This window comes from Aptenodytes patagonicus, chromosome 17, assembly GCF_965638725.1.
Source record: "Aptenodytes patagonicus chromosome 17, bAptPat1.pri.cur, whole genome shotgun sequence".
Lineage (NCBI taxonomy): Eukaryota > Metazoa > Chordata > Aves > Sphenisciformes > Spheniscidae > Aptenodytes > Aptenodytes patagonicus.
In genome coordinates this window covers 339,957-358,893 of record NC_134965.1, presented here as the reverse complement: position 1 = coordinate 358,893, position 18,937 = coordinate 339,957, and the positions used below count along the sequence as shown (strand labels likewise).

Genomic DNA, 18,937 nt, shown 5'->3' with positions numbered 1-18,937 from the left:
TGAGATATTGCAATGTGCTGGTCTCACTGCTGAGTTTTGGGGTTGGCTGGTCCCACGGTTGGGGCACAGTTACGTCCCTGGCAAGCCAGCTGGGCTGCCACAAGCCCATGGGCGAGCACAGGGCATTTCGTACCGCCCAGCCTTTTTGCAGCTGCGCAGCATGAAGGGCTGCCCAGGCAGAGCATGGTTGGGTACCTGCGTGCTGGGCACAGGTGCTGTGCCCCCCAGTCCAGCCCTGCTGCTGCGCTCGGAGGGGTCTGGCAGTTTCTGAAGCACAGCGTGGTGAGGGGCACACCTGCACTTCTCGGCTCCTTTGAGGACACTCGTTTCTGAGAGAGGAACCTGGCTGAGATCAGACTCACAGAGCGGTTTGGGCTGGAAGGGACCTTCAGAGATCATCCAGTCCAACCCCCCTGCCAGGGGCAGGGACATCTGCCACTAGATCAGGTTGCCCAAAGCCCCGTCCAACCTGACCTTGAACACTTCCAGGGATGGGGCATCCACAGCTTCTCTGGGCAACCTGTGCCAGCGTCTCACCACCCTCATGGTACAACATTTCTTCCTTATGTCCAACCTAACCCCACCCTCGTTCAGTTTAAAACCATTGTCTTGCGCCGGGGACCCCAGAGCTGGACGCAGTGCTGCAGGGGGGGTCTCAGGAGAGCGGAGCAGAGGGGGAGCATCCCCTCCCTCGACCTGCTGGCCACACTGTTGGTGATGCAGCCCAGGAGACGCTTGGCTTTCTGGGCTGCAAGCCCACATTGCCGGCTCATGTCCCATTTGTCACCCACCAATATTCCTCAGTCCTTCTCTGCAGGGCTAATCAAGGAGCTTTGCTCCGATCCGGGTTTGCCAAGCATGGCTTGTGGCTTGGAGATGCTGCTGCAATGCAGAGAAAAGTCCTACAAGACACAAGTGCCCGGAGACATTGCAATGGTTGTGCTGTCAGTGGTGGTGAGCTCAGAGCCGATTCCTGGCATTTGCTCAAAGGAGTAAGGGCAGATAGCCCTGTGCCAGATCCCATCGGTCAGGCAGGGCTCAGAACTTTCCCAGCTGATTTACTTCTCTCAAGTGTGGCATATGCTGTAGTTTCCTCCTCTCTCTAGCTGAGTCAATAGTCCTGGCAGCCCGGGAGACTCTTGAAAAAGCCCTCGCAGTCTTGGAGAGGCGGCCTTGGGGAGATGCTGAGACTCACGACGGGCTCCGTGCTCAGCAGGGCTCTTTTCCCAGTGGGAGCGCATGCAGGTCGCGCAGGCACGCATGGGATGCCCGTGGGGACAGAGACTTGCTTGTACTTGTTTTTATTTGCAACTCCTGTGCCCCTGCCCCTGAAATACGAGAATTGCTTTACACCCTCCCGTCACTGCTGGGCTGCTCAGAGTCATTCCTGAGATGTGGGCTGTGGGACTGGGGGGCCGTTTCTGGCTGCTTCAGCTCCTACTTTTCTGCCAAAAGCAGCAAATTCAGGCTGGGGAGTGAACACACATACACTGGCTGTTAGTCAGGGGGTGCCAGTGGAAGACGTGACCTTTTGTAACACCCTGGGGAGGGCTTGCCTGCATGGCAGGGGCTTGGGGAGATCAGCCCTTGGTGAGCAGAAGGTTTTTGGTTTGCAGCAGTGGTTTTCTCTCCACTGCAGGAACCGGCACTGTGGATTGTGTGTCCCTTCCCTTCCAATTTCTGCAGAGTGGTGGGTATAGGGTAGGTTAGGGCTGTGTGGGCAGGGGGTCCTGCAGAACGGCTCCCCGGCTCCCTGCTTGCCTGACCAGCAGCAGGGTTATTTCCAGGCTCAGGACAGTGAGGAGAGTCCAGCAGGGTGTGTGGAGTGGAAGTGCTCCCAGTCTGGAGGTGGGAGTGCTCGCAGCTCTGGTCTCCACATGCTATGGGGCCAGGCAGCAGATTTTAGCTGTCTCCAACACATCTGTGTTTGCTCTTCTCTTTCTCCCCAGAAACGAAGGAGGAGCTGGAAGAGCTGATGTCTGACATAAAGAAGACAGCGAACAAAGTGCGCTCCAAGCTAAAGAGTGAGTATTTGCCTGTGATGCTGCTGTGGGGCTCTGCCTGCTGTGCTCCTGCCCTGCAGCCCCAGGCAGTGGGTACCACAGCTCCCATCCTGGGCTGGGGGTGCAGCAGGCAGGGAGCATTGCTGCCCTGGGTCCTGCTCCGTGCTCCCACTGCTCAGCACTTCCCATTCGTCCCCCATGACCAGAAACGCCATGGGGCCCTGGCTGTCATCTCAACCCTGTGCCGGCAGCAGCTGATGTTTGACTCAGGTCAAGACAGTTTTGGGGTGGTTTGCTCTAGGTAGGAAAGGGCAGGTTACAGACACACAGCCTGGCCCCGTCTGTGCGTCCTCTGGCAACCTCAGCTGGTGCTGGGAGGGGTCGTAGAGCTGGGGGAAGGGACAGACAGAAGTGGCATCTGCCATTGCTTTGCAAGGATCACTTGGGGATGGGCATCACCTTCCCTCCCCCTAGCATCCTCTAGCTGCTTTTATTTGCCCTTTGTGAATTTGCCCGCTTGTGCCCTGTTCCCAGGATAGCGGTGAGGGAACGGGGCCACAAGCAAGTCCCGTGCCGCCAGCACTGGTAGGCTTTGTGCTGTCCGGGTGAGCCCTGGCTCTGAGCAAACCTGCGGCATGGTCAAACAAGCTGCCAGGGCTGAATGGTTGAAGAGGTGCTGCTGTGGGACTTGCAAGCCTCCAAGAAGAGCTTGCTCTTCCCTGGTGAGCCAGGTTGGCACGGGCAGCCTAGGCAGGTGCAGCACCGAGAGGTCCCATCCAGACACCCATGGTCCCTCTTCCCTGTGTGGCTCCGGCTGGGCCGGGTGGTGCAGACGGCTCTCCGGCGGGGTACTGGCATGGGGTGTGCTGCCCTGGGGCTTGTGCTTCTTGCTGCCTCCATCCTGCTCCCACTGGGCTGGTCTTGCTTTTCCATTCCCAGTGCAGGCTGCATTGCTGGTGGCTCTGCCCAAGGCAGCAGTGCCTCCTGCCCATCCCGGCTACGCTAGCAGCATAGCCGGGATGGGCAGGAGGCACCGCTGCCCCCAGACATGGGCTCTGTGGAGCAGGTGGTGGGGAAGAAAGGGGCTGTTGGGCTCAGGGAAGGTTATCCTGTCTCATCAGCATGCCCTGTTGTCTTTGCGTGCGTCTCCCTTGGGCAGTGCAGGGACAGAGCACGGCCAACATGACTGTTAGTTTCCACCATCAGAAGAGTCAATCAGTCTCTTTGACAAGTGGGGAGTGAGAACAACACGACTGTCAGCCCCACCGATGGCCGGGGTTGTGCTGGAGCACTCGGACGAGCCCAAAAGCCCAAGATTGGACCCCAGAAGATTCAGGGGGTCAGTGAGGACGGCAGCATCTTGAGGCAGGAGGCAGATCACCCCAGCACGGCTCGGATTTGCCTGCAGTGGTCTTGGACATCAGCGTGGGATTTAGTTGAGATTGTTGCAGGAGACCCAGCCGTGTCTGAAGGGTGGGAGAGGAGCTGGTGCTTCCCCCAAGGCAGCAGTGTTCTCCCTAATGCCAGGGTTTTGTGGGAGCCCCGCAGTTGTGAAGGACTTACCTATGGCTGGAGCCGTTGGTTAGGTTCATCACCACTGGCGTGGCCATGTCCCATGTGTATGCCAGAAGGAGACTTGTACCTCCATTGTCCCCTTGCTGCCCTCTGTCCTCCTGACATGTGATCTCAGCTAGACCCAGGAAGGAGAGCTAGGGGCCAACTTACCCATTTCATAGACCAGGGGATCCCTTCCCATGGACCAGAGCCCCCCACAGCTATACTGGGATCCCTGGTGTCCAGGTGGGGACAGGGTTTAGCCTGTGCAAAACAAAAATCCTTTTCCATAGGTGTTTTGTTTTGTGTTTCTTAAGGGACTTTGAGAGCCTGAAGGATTGCAGGACAGGCTCCGATTCCTGTTTCCTTCTTCCAGAAAAGACTCACTGGTATCGTATTTACCTGGAGCAATGGATGATTAGTCCTTGTGCTTTGTCCCAAATCGCCTCGTGGCCGGCATGATCAATGAAAGAAAACAGTCAGAACTGATCAAAAACACCATCTGCTGACAACAAATTGGCTTCTTTAGGACAGACATTGCTCATGCAGTGGCTAATTCTAATTACCAGCTTCTTGGGAAAATGTGATTTTATTAATTGTCATAAATGCACAATGTTTGCCAATACTGTTCCTTGGGAACAGGGAACCGTTTATGACAAGTGTGGAGGAAGACCAATTGCTGATGAAATATGCTGGGCAGGCAGCAGCCAGTGCACTTGCAGGCAGGGGGGTGCACAGGAGAAGTGCCGTGGCTGTCCGGCTGTGTGGGACGGGACTTTTCAGATAAGCTCTAGATACAGATGCCTGTTCCAGGATAGACTAGGAGGGAGTGCAGAATTTGTGCTGATGTTCTTCAGCACTTCCCCCGAGCATGCTGTGCTGTTGGATGCCCTCTGCCAGCACCACGAAGGGTTCCCCAGGCCCACAGTCTTCCTTACAGCGCTGCTGCTCTCTGCAAGGTGGTACTGTGGGGCCACCCACGCTAACCAGCACGCAGCAGAAACACAGATGCCCACTGTGGTGGTGGTGTCCTGCACTCTGCCCTGCTGTGCTGGATGGTGATGGGGAGCTGCGGGGCAGCTCCAGGGAATGGGGATCCCCTGCTGCAGGAAGAACCTGCCCCATGCCTGGGCTCATGGGACCTGCTCCAGCGTGGAAGGTGCTGGGGACAGCCAGGCTCAGAGAGCTGTGGGACATCTGCATTGGGAATGGGGTCTTCAGCCAAACTCAGGGGATGCCACCAGCTCACACCTGGTGGTCTATATGGAGACATGTATCTCTGCACACTGGGCCAGCCTGCTGACGGGAGCTTTCTTACAGGCTTTTTAAGTCCCTGAATTTAAGTTTTTGAATTAGCATGTCCCAAGCTGGCCTTGAGGAGCAGATTTGCACTGCCTTGCTCTGTGCCAGACCTCCTGCCCTGCAACCCCGTGCTCTCTCCCTGCCCAAACCACGGTGGGATGCTGAGCAGGGCAGTGTGCCTCCCTGCTGTTATTTATGGTCTTTGGACAAGTGAGGAATTCGTCTCACTTAGCTGCACTACCGGGCATAATTAAAAGGGAAAATCTCTGCTTTGCTGCAGAGGACTGTTCAGCAAGATGAAGCGCGCTCTTGCCAGCCTGGTGGGTCCTCCCTGTGCAAGGCCGGGCAGCTGGCAGACCTACTGTTTTTAGGGTCCCTGGAGAAGTCTTGAGCTTTGGTATTTTGCAGAGACATTTTAGCTCTGGGTTTCCTCGTCCTGCGTAGCAGGGGGAGAACAGCACTCCATTTTGTTTGAATACTGGAAAGTGCGGAGATCAGACCTGAGCATTACGTCAGTTTTGTATTGAAATCCTCACCAGCCTGGGGGTGACAGATGCTGTCCTTGACAGCACCAAGTCTCAGCCAGTGGCCAGGCACTGAGTGCTTTGCAGTAATGAAAGGGGGCTTTGCTGCCAGTCCAGGCTAAATCGCGGGCTAGAGTCAGGAGCTGGGGGCTGCTCAGTGCCAGATGCTCCTCGATTCACAGGCTTCAATCTTTTACAGTCCCTTTGCCAAACAATCCCTTTTCCTTCTCTAAACAGCACAAAATAATCTGTGTCCTTCTACCCTGACCAGGTATTGAGCAGAGTATTGAACAAGAGGAAGGACTGAACAGGTCGTCTGCTGACCTGCGGATAAGGAAAACTCAGGTGAGTCTCTGCTCTGTGGCGCTGGGAAGGGGAGGACGGGAAGTGGCTGGAGGCAGTTGAGGGATCCCAGGAGGTGATGGGAGAGGAGGGCTGTGCTTGGGTTTAGAGCAATCAGGTTCTGGTGTGCAAATACTGGGCAAAGTAATGCAGCACATTTCCGAATAGATCAGCAAAAAAGCCAGCCTGAAAGACCCGTGACATAAGTATGCGCAGAGGGAGCTGTGGAGGGGAGGGCAGCGTGCATCGGCTTCGTCCTTGTGTGCAAGTCTGAGCGTCTGCGTGGATGAACAGGCGGGTGGGTTTCTGCACATCCGTGTTAAGCATCTCACTAAAGGTGATTTTTGACTGGAGCAAAAATGCCTTCCTGAAGTGCCAGGTTTGGGGGGAGAACATTTGCCTGCAATGTGTTCAGAAACCTGAAGTCTCTGTGTGTTTCTGTAGTGCCTGGAAGGATGCTTGAGCAGCTCGTAAATGAGACCAAGGCTTACTGATGCAGCTGGGTAACTCACCTAAAATTTCACTTAATCAAAGAAGATGGGTGGTCTTTCAGAGAGCACTGTGCGGGCCTGCAGCCTGCTGGAAATGTTCTTCCCTGTTGGGGTTGTGGTTGCCCCTCCACCGGGCATCGATGTGGCTTCACAGTCCAGGAAACGTTAGACTTCTGAAGGGCTGACACAATTCTTCCTCTTGTTCCCATGAAACCACCAATAAATAGCACCTTTTCCTGAAGATGGGCTTCTTAGCAGGGTTATCCAGGGGTAGAGGTAGAGATGGGGTGCACCTCTCTTTCCTCCACCTGGGTGGTCCCGAGGCTGCGTTATGCTCAGTTGTGATGAAAGGTCGTGCTGTTCATGCTTCTGTCTGCAGCCAAGGCGGGGTGGAGCGTGTTGGCTCTACAAGAGATGGCGGTTGAGGGACATGGGGCTTGTCCGTGGGTCCAACAGCACGCGCTAGAAACTGGAAGTCACTGACCTTGCTTTGAGCCTAAGGTTGGGCTGCATGACCTTCTGAAGTCCCTTCCAGCCTGAATTTTCCTACAATTCTGAGTAACTCCCCTCCCACCCCCCTGAAGTCAAGAAATAGCTTAGAAATATTTGATGAAAGAAGTTTTGGAATGTCTTGTAGAGAGGCTTTTCTCTGTCAGGAGCAACTGATTGCAGTGGGAAGGTCTGATTGCTGCAGAACGTGCCTGCTGGGCACTGCTCGGGTCCTGGCCTGAGGCAGCTGGAAAGTGAGGACAGGTCACAAACATCTCTCTGATGTCCGTGGTGGGTGCTAGGGGGAAGACTTAGAGAACATGAACAGAGAGAGCACAGTCAATGGGGTTGTGGCAAGGCCAACGACTTGGCAGAAAGTGCCAAAAGAAAATGTCCTTGGGGAAGCAGCAGGCAGGCACGACCCAGGAAGGCAGTGCAAAGCGCTGGGGGGGTGCCGAGGGAAAGCACATTGAGGGGGAGCTGGGGACAGGGGAGATGACTGAGCTTCGTACACCCCTCATACAGGCTGCGGAATTTTACAGATCTCAGGTTAAGTCAGAAGCATTTGACTGCTGATGACCTGAGGTCTCATAAGACAAGGTTACCCATGGTCTCCAGCTGCTTTTGAAACTAGGGCTTGAATTCCTAAATAATGTGTACTTTGTGAAAATAGGACATGCTTTTACTGATTTTCTGAGGTCAGAGCTATGCAATTGTCTTGGACATCCCAGGATTGCAGAGCATGTCGGGATGGAGGCAGGAGAGACCAAGGCCGTGGCTCTAGTGGCCTCTGTTGGATCAGCCAGCAGTGCAAATTTACCTGGATCAGGCATAGGCATGCGGTGGCACCTTGGCCCCAGCATGTGTGCAAGACTTCGTGCTGGCCAGAGCTGCCATAATCTGCTTGCACCACGTGCAGGAGGGTAGGTGGCACCTGACACTGCACCCACAAACACGTCATTAACTCCAGGTTTTAGAGGAAAGTGGATCCAAAAGAGTGAATTTGTGCTGGGTTGGCATCTTGTGTTGTGTGACCATGGCATTTTTTTATTGAGTCCATCCGTTGTCAGCTATGGCCTGAGCTCTGAAAGCTGAACTAGTTTAGCTTGATGAAATGGCACTAGACAGAGGAGATTTGTCTTCTCCAGAAAAAGTGTACAAAGCAAACAAGTGTTTCATTTAGAGGTGGTATAACTTGGCCATACTACTCAGTAATGGGCTGAAAATGTGGGTTAATTCTCATGGGGAAGTGATTGTGAAAGAACATGATGTTTTACGGCTTCAGATCCTCCATCTGCCAGAAGGAAAGTCAGAGGCTTGATTGCATGAACTGTTTGACAAGAGCTTCCCCCGTCATCTGTGTATCACCCTCGATGGAGCAGCTCCCTCCAGGGCCTTCTAGAGAGGTGTTGTGTCTGCTCGGTGTTGGCTTTGTTGTGTCACCCAGGCCATGGGCGCGGTGGGGAAGTGCGTCCATGGGGGCCTTCTCAAGTGTGGGGTGTGACCCGGCTTCTCCCTTCCACTTGTGCTGGGGTACTGCTGCTTTTGGGGGCACCAGGGTGATGCTCCAGCAGACCCGTGTTGAGGATGGGTGAACCTGTCCCTGCTGTACAAGAGTGATCAGGTCCTGATGGCAGGATCAGGCCATCCACTGATAGTTGTGTGCCTAAGCCGTGGCCGGCTCCTGGGTGCTGCTGCACCCTGCCGTGGGATCTGACTTTAGCACTGCCCCCTCTACAGCTACCTGGACTCTAAAGCTACTGGCTCATGTATAGGCTGAGAGAGTCCCTTCTCTCCTGCAAACCACCGTGTGTCAGGCTGTCGTGGGGGTCTCGCTGCAGGGGGGATCACACGTGGGTGACCCCAGGTGCCTGCTCAGCCCGCAGGTCCCCTTATCTCCAACTTCCCACGCGTGGTTCGTGGTTCTCTGGACTGTTCTCTGTGCTCTGCAGTGTTCATTTTCTTGGTCCTTGCTACAGAGATGTTGTTGAAATGTTTATGCCTTGCGAAATGGCACAAGCACTTCTTTGTGCTCTCACTTTGTCCTGCAGAAGCGGTGAGTCTGGGGACCGCTGCTCATGAGCAGGCAGTGTCCTGTGTGTCTCCTGTAGGGAGAGGTAAGAAAGAGTTAGATAAATTGAATGGAAGTATACAAATGGAAGCAGCAGAGGGAATGGCAGAAGGGATGCAAGACTGGCATGGGTTGATGGCACCTAACCCAAAAGGTCATCGAGATGCCAGCATGGATACATGCAGCTTCTAAGAAGGCTTAGGTGGAAAACCATTGGGCAGCTTGCTCCAGGACAGGAGGTGAGAGGACCTCTGAAGGTCCCATGCAATTTAAATCTTTCCGTAATTGTAAATCAGCTGTGCTGCCTAATGGCCCTGAGGCAGGACAGGTCAATGGGGTGGAAGATCAGTGTTGCTGGCAGCTCCTGGCGAGCACAGAAGGTGCATCCCAAACCCCTCTGTGGCCACCAGTAACAAAGAACCCAGGAGATGAGGGGGACCTGTAGGACATGTCACACACAAGCGCTGCTGGCTGTACATCTTGTGATGCAATGTGAGTTTGGGGCACCAGAAAATGAGTGAATCCAGGAGGGAGTGAAACCCGCTTTATTTTAAATTTATTTTTATTGAATAAATCGCCTTCTGTTCGGTGCAGTCTCACGCTGAGCTTTGCTAGCTCAGTTGCAACACTCTGGTGCTGAGCTGCTTTGGTGCATGTCTATATTTTAAGCAGCCTTGCCTGTCCTTGGCTTGGCCATGGGCTTGTGTGGTGAGAGCTCAGCCAGGCTGGAGACGTTTCCCTGGGGGGAGTCACAGTGTGGTGGCCAGGCAAACCATCTGCGTTGCAAGGGTCCAGGGCACCCGCGGGATGACTGCATGGTTGGTACAGGGCGTATGAGCCTGTCACGCGTGTCTCATCATCGCAACTTCTTAAAATCAGCCTTCTCTGGGCTGAAGCTTTGTCTTCTGCCCCACCATGCAGGGTTGCTGTGTAGTTTTTATTGCAGGTTGGCCAACCTTCTGGTGATCCTTTGGTGAGAGAGCACCTGGCAAGACGCAGTCATTGGTGCAGCAGTGGAATCTGCCTCTGCATTGCTGCAGGGCGAGCTACAGTGCCTTGCCCTCGCTGGTCGTACTGGAGGATGTGGATGAAAATGAGGCGTCTCAGAGCAGAGGAGCAAGGCCTTGTTCTGCAGCGAAGATTGTGTTTTAGCAAATCATTAAACTGATAAAGGCCAGGGGAGCTGCCAGCGTTGCTCTTCAGCACCCGGGGTGGGGATCCAGGCATGGATCTGCTGCTCTCACAGGGGGTTTATGCACAAATACAGCTCAGTAAAAATCCTACTTTCTCTGAGCACTCTGCAGTGAAGCCAGAGGAGTTTTGGCGTTTATAGTTTATCTCCTTTTCAGTCTGGGAAGGCACTCGCGTAGTCTGCTCTCCCATGCCGCAGTCGGTGCCGAATCAATACAGCAGTGACGTTAACTGATCACCTCTGCAGAGACAGCTTCCAGCTTGGAGCCCAGCATCCTCCCAGCCTTGCACAAGTGCTGAGAGGCTGTCATGGCTGAGCCTGAGGCAGTGGGGAAACAGCCTTCTGCAAAACTGGGGCAAGAGAAAGGCTTGTCTCTAGAGCAAGTGGGAAGGAGAATTGCTGGGGCATAGCAAAGCCAAAGCAAAGTATGGTGCAACAGCACACCGCAAAGCAGGACAGCAGCTTTGTCCCTCTGCACGCTAGCTCTCCTGTCCCTCCCCGGGGCGATCCTGTTAGGGCAGAGGTCTGCTCTAGCTGGGCATTGTCGGGGGGAGTCAGCAGATCTCTTCCCAAAAAAAACCCCTCTGCCTTTATCACTCCAGAGACACTGCTGTGTGCTGACAGCAGTGCTGTGAAACCCCCACCAGGCCTTCTGCTCTGCTGTGCCCTTCAGGAACTGTTTGCCATCTCAAATGCAGGTGCCGGGTGGCAGTGGCAGGGAGGGGGAGAGCAGGGAGGTGGCAGTCGAAGGTGACTGTCGCTGGTGGCAGCTGTGGTGTGTCCATGTTTCCCAGGCAAAGGCATTACTTCTGCAGTTTCTGAGGAAACTAGAGGTGGCCACAAATTGGTGCTGTGTAGCCCAGGGCTGTGAATTTGAGCAGGGTTTAGATTTGCTTCGTGTTGAAGCTCTGTGGTTCAGACATCATCCTGGTACATGGGAGAGCGGGATTCAGGGCTCTGCTCCACCACAGACTCATGGAATGGTTTGGGTTGGAGAGGACCAAGATCATCTGATCCAACCCCCCTGCCTGATCTTCCACTAAATCAGGTTGCTCAAACCCCCAACCTGACCTTGAACACTTCCAGGGATGGGGCATCCACAGCTTCTCTGGGCAACCTGTGCCAGCGTCTCACCACCCTCATCATAAAACATTTCTTCCCTATGTCCAACCTAAACCTACTCTCATGCAGTTTAAAACCGTTGCCCCTTGTCCTGTCACTGCAGGCTTTGGTCAAAAGTCTTTGTCCATCTTTCTTATAAGCTACCTTTATATATTGAACAGCTGCAGTAAGGTCTCCCCAGAGCCTTCTCTTCTCCAGGCAGAACAACCCCAACTCTCTCAGCCATGGACCACTCAGTCAAGGAAGTGGGAGATTTTCTTGTAATTTGGGCATTTTTTAGCATTTCTCTAGGCTCTGCAGGTAGTCGGGGAGAGGAGCTCCTCCGGGCTGCAGCTTGGAGCCCCTGCATTGGGAGGCCGAGGTGGGCGATGTAGCACACTGCTCCACTTCGGGGCTTTGGCTTCTGACCTGGGTGGTCTCCAACTCCGGGCTTCTGCAGCTGTTCACCTTCCCAGGGATGCCGACCCCATGCTGGGGCCCTGTGCCCAGCGGTGCGCGTGCCCAGCGTGCCTGCTCGCGTGCGCAGGGCGGGAGGTGATCTGGGCGCAGAGCGGTGTTGTCCCAGGGTTACGTTGCTGGCTTTGCTTGTCACCGTGCACTGCTGGTAAGAGGAGCTGACAGCTCTGGCAGGGCTGGCAAGCAGCACTGCTGGGCTGTGTGTGCCTGACGGGTGAGCTGTACCGATGCGACTGCTGTAGCTGTCACCCGGGGAACAGTGTGGGGTGAGCTTGAGTTAAGGCAGTTTTCTGGCTGGAACATAACATTGGTGTGAAAAAGTCCCTGGCCCTTGCTTGCATTGGTTTTGCCCCGGTACCCAGTGCATTGCTGGTGTGATTTTGAATTTTTGGTGCCCTGGGACAGATCCTCAGTGGGGGCACCACACTGCAATGGAGCTATTGCAGCTGGTGTTGGCTGTGTTTGTAGCATGGGTGTCCCCCTTGGACTCCCGGCCATCCAGGGACAATCAACAGCCTAACTAGAAATCTGGCACACAGGTTTGTTCCTTGTCATGGGATCACAGCACGCTGGTGAGAAGGGAGCTCAGGAGATCCCAGCCCCTGCCACAGAGCAGTGCCAGCCGCATCAGGTTGCTCATGGCCTTGTCCAGCTGCGTTCTCAGTATCTAGAAGGATGGAGATGCCATGGGCATCGGTCCATGGGTCCTCTGGGCCCCAGTCCAGTGTTTGACCACCCTTATGATGATTTTTTCCCCCTTAATATTTAACTGGAATTCCCTGTGTCCCAGCTTGGTCTGTCGCCTCTTGTCCTGCCCCTGTGCACCTCCAAGAAGCGTCTGGCTTCAGCTTCTCTCCATTCTTCCACTGGGTTGTTGTAGGCAGCAATAAGATCCCCCTGAGCTTTGTCACCTTCAGCTGGCCAAACCCTGCCTGTCCTCATTTGTCCTGTGCTCCAGCCCAGACCACCTTGGTGGCCTCAACTGGCTTCACTCCCGTGCGATGTGTTGTGGGGAGCCCCAAGCAAAACACAGCACTTTAGTTGTGGTCTCACAAGCGCTAGGTGGAAGTGAACAATCCCTGTCCTCGCCCTGCTGGCTGTCCTCCTGCTCACCCAGCCCGTGATGAGTTTCACCTTCACTGCTGGCTCCTGGGCAGCCCTGATGTCCATGAGGACTCCGGGAGCTCTAGGTGCTTTCTGGCCAGCTGGCCCCCAGCCTGTCCTGCAACGTGCATCCCGTCCCCAACACAGGACGCTGCATTTGCCTTTGAGCTTCCTGGGGTTCCTGTCAGCCCCTTTCTCCAGACTGTTGAGGTATCTCTGAATACCAGCCCTATCATCTGTCGCTCTCCCCAGTTTGGTGTCTTCTGCAAACCTGCTGAAAGTGCACTCCGCTCCACTGTCCCAGGTTACCGACGAAGGTGTTTAATTGTATTTTCAGACCCAGCAATGCTCATGGAGGGATTACCGTTAGGAACTGGCCACTGGTTGGAATTTGTATCGCTGATCACAACCTGGCAGCCCAGACAATTTTCCACTAACCTTATCCAACCTCTGTCCTATCAAAATGGCTATAAGGATACTGTGGGGGTCTGTGTCAAAGGCCTTAAACTCAGGGTGTGCACCATTCCCTGCTCTCCTCTTATCTACACAGCTAGTCATCTCATCAGAGAAGGCCATCAGGATGGCACAGCATGATTTGCCCTCGGTAAATCCACGCTGGCTGCTTCCAATTACCTTCTTGTCCTTCTGGGAGGATTTACTGAATGACCTTCCCAGTGACTGAGGGGAGGCTGAGCGCTTCCCCAGATCCTCCTCCCAGAAGATGTGTGGCGTTTGCCTTTTTTTGCCAGTCCTCTGGAACCACCCATGATCATCACCATCTTTGGAAGATGATGGAGAGGCCCTTTGCAGTGACATTGGCCAGCTCCGTCAGCATGGTCAGATACATCCCGCCTGGTCCTGTGTATTCTGTGTGTGAATTTCTGTGTATTTCCAGTTCACTTAAGCACGCCCAAAGTCTACATCCCTCTCCATGGGTAGTGTTTCATGCCACCGGCCTCTGCTCAGAGGGCACTGGGAGGCCATGGACAGACCTTACCAGTGATCACCAAGACAAAAGAAGAAATGGAAACCTTAGACTTTGCCATGCCCCTGGTCACTAGAGCTTCTGCCCCTCTGAGCCGTGGGACCACAGCTTCCTTAGCCTTCCTTAAGCTCTTTGATACTTAGGGCAGCCCATCCTGCTGCCCCGCACCCCCCTCACACCGCTCCAGTTGAGCTCTGGCTCTCCCAGCTCCTCCCTGGGTGCTTGGGCAATGTGTCTGTGTTCCCCCAGAGCCCGGTCCCGCTCCCACCTCCCTTCCTACATTTGCGCGTGGGATTTGGGATGAGTTGAACTGGAGAGCTGATTTAGATATGCCTGGTACTTTAAGCGTGGTCCTTGTGTAGGTATTTCTGCAACAAGGGCTTCACTAGTTTGTATGGACTTTGCTGTGAGCAAATCACTGAGTAAAAGGAGGAATAAGGAGCCGATTACCCCCTTGTTAACATGTAAATTAGGAGTAACTGAGCATTAAGATTATGGACTTTTATTCTGGCTTTGCTGTTGTCATCTCCAGCCAGAAGAGCCTCATCAGACCTGGACCTTTCATAGGAATGGCTTTGTCTTACCCCGGGCCAGCTGGCTGGGCTGTGTTGGAGCCCACAAGGCAGGGAGGCTCGTGTGAGCACGTGCCCCAGCACATCGGGCAGGGCTGGTCCTCCGGCCATGGTCCTGGGGCAGCCAACGGTGCTGGCCTCTTCCGTGGGAGCCCTCAGTGGCTGTCCCAAACTCCACGAGCCCGCAGCAAACTGGTCCCAGGGGCAGCCTGGCTCCTGGACTGCTTCTGCACCCCGGAAAAGTGTTTTCATGTTCTAAATTCGTTACATTAAAACCACTCTGTCCCCATTTCACAGCAGCAGTTTGAATAACCCTACCTTGGTCAGCTCACCAGCAGCAGAAAGATACAGGAGGCTTTGGGGTCGCAGCTCCCAAGGGCATCCCCAGCCTAGAAACCTGCCAGTGGTGCAGGGTTCCCAGATGTCTCAACAGTATTTTCCATGTTTCTATAAGTATCAAATTCTGAGTTCGTAACAAAGCAAAAGCTGCTATTTACATTCTTCCAAATGTCAGTACTTTCAGTCCTTGTTATTCAGAATAGCTTTTGCTCTAGTTGCTTTTGGGCTTGGTTTATCTAGCCGCTGCGGTGGAAATATTCACCTCGCTTGGACTAGTTCGAACACTGAAACAAACCCAGCCGGTGGAAACTCAGGAGTGGGATCTCTGCTCCCCCTCTAACCCCGACGGGCTCAGGAGGAAGGCTGGCATCCCCCCCCCGGGCTCTCCCACGGGATGAGCACTTCAGAAATGTCTTTCTCTTAATTAAAAACATTGAAGGCCAAGGTCCCAGGTTTCAGTGTATGCTTTGTGGGGGTTTCAAAGCCCCCTGTGGGTACCCAGAACTATGTGAGCTCTTTGGAAATCCAGCTTGGTGGTTCAGCAAATTGGGCTGCTTTCCCCATGTTTGGGCAGTGAAGAGTTGCTGGCCCTGGGTGAAACAACCCCATTTCCTAACTTTAGTTAATATTTTCTGTTTAATGAGTTTCTTTCAACCGCAAGGTACATTTTGATATGCTTTTTATTTACTCTGAATATTCAGGTAGTTTTATTTAATGACTGAAAGCCATTTAAAATGCTTTTTCCAGCCCATTTTGCATGAAACTCCGTGTTCCTTCAAAAACTAAATGCATTTTGTAGACATGTGGGATGCCCGTGGGAACATAAAATAACAATCTGACAAAATAAACACTAAGTTAAATAACTTCTTAAGTAAAAGAGGTATGGTGTGGTATACTGATTAGCAGAAAGGGGTGTCATTCAACACCCAGGCTATATTTGGCTGCAGATCAACATATGTTGATACTTTTCAGCTGAATGAGAATGAACCGGATTTTAGGAAAACAATTTTGAAAAGGCAGAAGAAGAGTCGCTTGGATGGCACATCATGTCTTTGCCGGATGCTCAGGAGCTGTTTTGACCTTGCTTTGGGCTGGGCACCTCTCAAGCAGAGGCTGCCTGCTGAAGCTGAAGCTGCCGGGGGGTTTCATGTGAGGTTCGCCAGCAGAGGAGGAATAAGATGAGCTGTCTGAGACTCTGCCATAAATACTAAGCTGCTGCTTGCTTAGAATAGCTGCAAAGCAAATGCAAGTATATCTTCAAGATGTCTCCAGTGCTGTCTCCTGGAGGTAGGGATGTGTTGGCTGGGGCTGCTCTGGGTGTACCAACACCCGGTAGGAGTGTCTGAGCGCCAGTGTGCACCAGGCACATCTGACCCTGCAGAGACCAGTGTGCACCCAGTGTGACCAGTGTGCACCCCAGAGACCAGTGTGCACCCTGCAGAGACCAGTGTGCATCCAGTGTGACCAGTGTGCACCCAGTGTGACCAGTGTGCACCCAGGCACATCTGACCGGTTGCCTTGCACCGGTCCCCCCCGGCATAGAGGCTTTGAGAGCTGCTCCAGCTCAGCAGGGCTGGGTACAGCCCTTCGGTTCAGCTCTCTGTGAGCTGGAACCAAGGGTGAGCTCAGGCCGTGCTGGTGGACCTGAAAATCCCAGGGGAAGCACTCACTGGGAGTTTCTTCATCGTGTCAGTCTCTCCGTAACTTCTTTCTGATCCTTTCAGAGTATTCTTTTTTCCTATCCCTTTTCCATTGCCTCCTCTTCTTTCACCTTCCACCATTTCTCCATATCTCCTGTTGCTCCCCACTCCCCGGGTTGGGCTGCACGAGTAGTCCACGGGGTGAGGTTGGGTAACGCACCCTTCTTCCCCCTGCGGCAGTACTGTCGGCTGGTCCCCCCTTGCAGGTGGCTGTTGCATGCAAGAGTGATGCTGAGTGCCCAGGACAGGTGTGTGAGATGTGGCCCATCAGTCACGTGCTGTTGCTTCTGCCGCACGGTTGAAGAAGCGCACAAGCATTTCTTGCTTGACGCAGTATCGGATTTGGCTTCGCTTGAGACTCATGCACCAGACTTGCCTTCTCTGGAAAGGGAGGCTTTCAGCACTGCGAAGAAGGGCTTGGGGATACTGGTGGGTGACAAATGGGACATGAGCCGGCAATGTGGGCTTGCAGCCCAGAAAGCCAAGCGTCTCCTGGGCTGCATCACCAACAGTGTGGCCAGCAGGTCGAGGGAGGGGATGCTCCCCCTCTGCTCCGCTCTCCTGAGACCCCCCCTGCAGCACTGCGTCCAGCTCTGGGGTCCCCAGCACAAGACAGACATGGACCTGGTACAGCGGGTCCAGAGGAGGCCACCAAAATGGTCCGAGGGCTGGGACACCTCTGCTATGGAGAAAGGCTGAGAGAGTTGGGGTTGTGCAGCCTGGAGAAGAGAAGGCTCTGGGGAGACCTTACTGCGGCCGCTCAGCGCTTAAAGGGGGCTCATAGGAAAGAGGGAGAGAGGCTCTTGACCAGGGCCTGCAGCGACAGGACAAGGGGCAACGGTTTTAAACTGAACGAGGGTGGGGTTAGCCTGGACATAAGAAAGAAATGTTTTATGATGAGGGTGGTGAGACACTGGCACAGGTTGCCCAGAGAAGCTGTGGATGCCCCATCCCTGGAAGTGTTCAAGGTCAGGTTGGACGGGGCTTTGAGCAACCTGATCTAGTGGCAGATGTCCCTGCCCCTGGCAGGGGGGTTTGGACTGGATGACCTTTGAAGGTCCCTTCCAACCCAAACCACTCTGTGAGTTCATGATTCTGTGATAAGAGTACCCCTAAAGCCCTGAGAAGCTGTTGCTTTGCAGCAAGAGAACAACCTGACCCCTGTCTGTATCCCCATGTGAGCTCATAGCTGCAGGTGAGGGGTGAGCTCTCCCATCTGAGCTCACAGGTATAAGGAGCTGCATAATGCCAATGTCCCCTTGGGTCAATCACCCTCCCCACCTTCCCCAGCTCCGGGAAGGGTCCATAGCCCATTTCCAGCCACCATTACGTGTTTTAGCATGACAGAGCTTCACTCCCACCAAGGGCGACCCGCAACACCCCCTTGCCAGCCCTTCCTGCGTGGTTCAGTGGACAGGAGGGGAGCATGCTGCAGGGAATGGCTGCTGCCTACAGCCATGGAGGGTGAGGAGCTCAGAGTGGTGTGAGGGCAGCCGGCACCGGCAGAGCTGCTGCTCCAGCCCCACTCAGTGGGCATAGCCAAGTCCCATGTCCCATTGCTGGCGGTTCTTCATGTTATGCAAGTGCCATCGGTCAGAGTGAAGCTCCCAGCTGCAGGGTGCTTTTTTCTGTGCCTTTATAAACAACCCAGCTGCTCCCAAGAACAAGACGAGGGAAATGCATCCCTTTTTTTAATTGCAAGCAAAACTACCTCCAAACGAACCCTTCCACAACCCCAAGAGCAGTCCAAAGGCTTTTACGTTCTGGCAACCTGATCTATTGGAAGATGTCCCTGTCCGTGGCAGTGGGGGGTTGGCCTGGATGATCTTTGAAGGTCCCTTCCAACCCAAACCGATCTGTGAGTCCCTGATCCTATGAAACTCAATTTCTGGCATATTGGGGAAAGGGTTCATTCAAGAGATACAAGCATTTGGATGGAAGATGCACGTGATGCTCTGTCCTGACCTTCCTGGAACATCTTCAGGGCTGTTTGCTGTGCTCAGCCTGGCAGCTACATCACACAGCAGGTCAGGCCCCAGTGTGGGTGCTCACGTGGGGGTGAGCTTCCCCCTCAGGGGCAGCAGCCAGCACTGGGGGGGGTCAGTGTGTTCAGCTGGACAGGTGTAATTCAAAGGTTTTCTGGCACGTTTCCTGGAGAACAGAAAGCAGCCTAATAAGATGAGGGTGCTCTGTGTGGGGGGGCTGACAGCTCCGCCACACCATCTGCCCTGGGCTGGCAGCTCTGCAGGCAGCCTCTCGATTTAGGGCAGGCAGTCATCCCCTGCGTCCCGTGGGGCTAGTGCTCGGGGGAGCCCTCTCGTGTGGGAAGGAAAAGCGGGACCGTGCTTCTGGAGCGGGGACAATCCTGGACATCCCCTGCCCCCCTGGGCTGCCCCGCCAGCTGTGCCCACGCTCCCAGCAAGGGAGGAGGTTTGATGGCTCAGGGTGCGGCGTCCCCCTGGGGCCTTCCTGCCCAGCTCCAGCACTGCAAAGTGACCACTGCGGGTCCATCCTGCACCCGTGCCAGGTCCGGCACATCGTGGCAGCATGGCAGAGGCAGGCAGGGCTTGGTGCAGGGCACTGTTGTGGCCTCAGCTCTGGGCTGCTTGGGCACAAGCTGTGGTGTGATGCAGGAGGGTGCTGCCAGTCATGACCCACAGGTCTGCTGCCACCCCAGGGTGTCCTCTGGGG

At 54.4% G+C, this 18,937-nt stretch overlaps 1 protein-coding gene across 1 annotated transcript in view; it reads left to right on the top strand.

Moving 5' to 3' along the window:
• The window catches only part of STX1A (syntaxin 1A), a 97,310-nt gene that overhangs the window by 61,375 nt on the left and 16,998 nt on the right, over nucleotides 1–18,937 (top strand). The window contains exons 4-5 of the mRNA XM_076354399.1: nucleotides 1,950–2,024; nucleotides 5,655–5,728. Of these exons, the coding sequence (XP_076210514.1) occupies nucleotides 1,950–2,024; nucleotides 5,655–5,728 (149 nt within the window). The remainder of the gene's footprint in view (nucleotides 1–1,949; nucleotides 2,025–5,654; nucleotides 5,729–18,937) is intronic.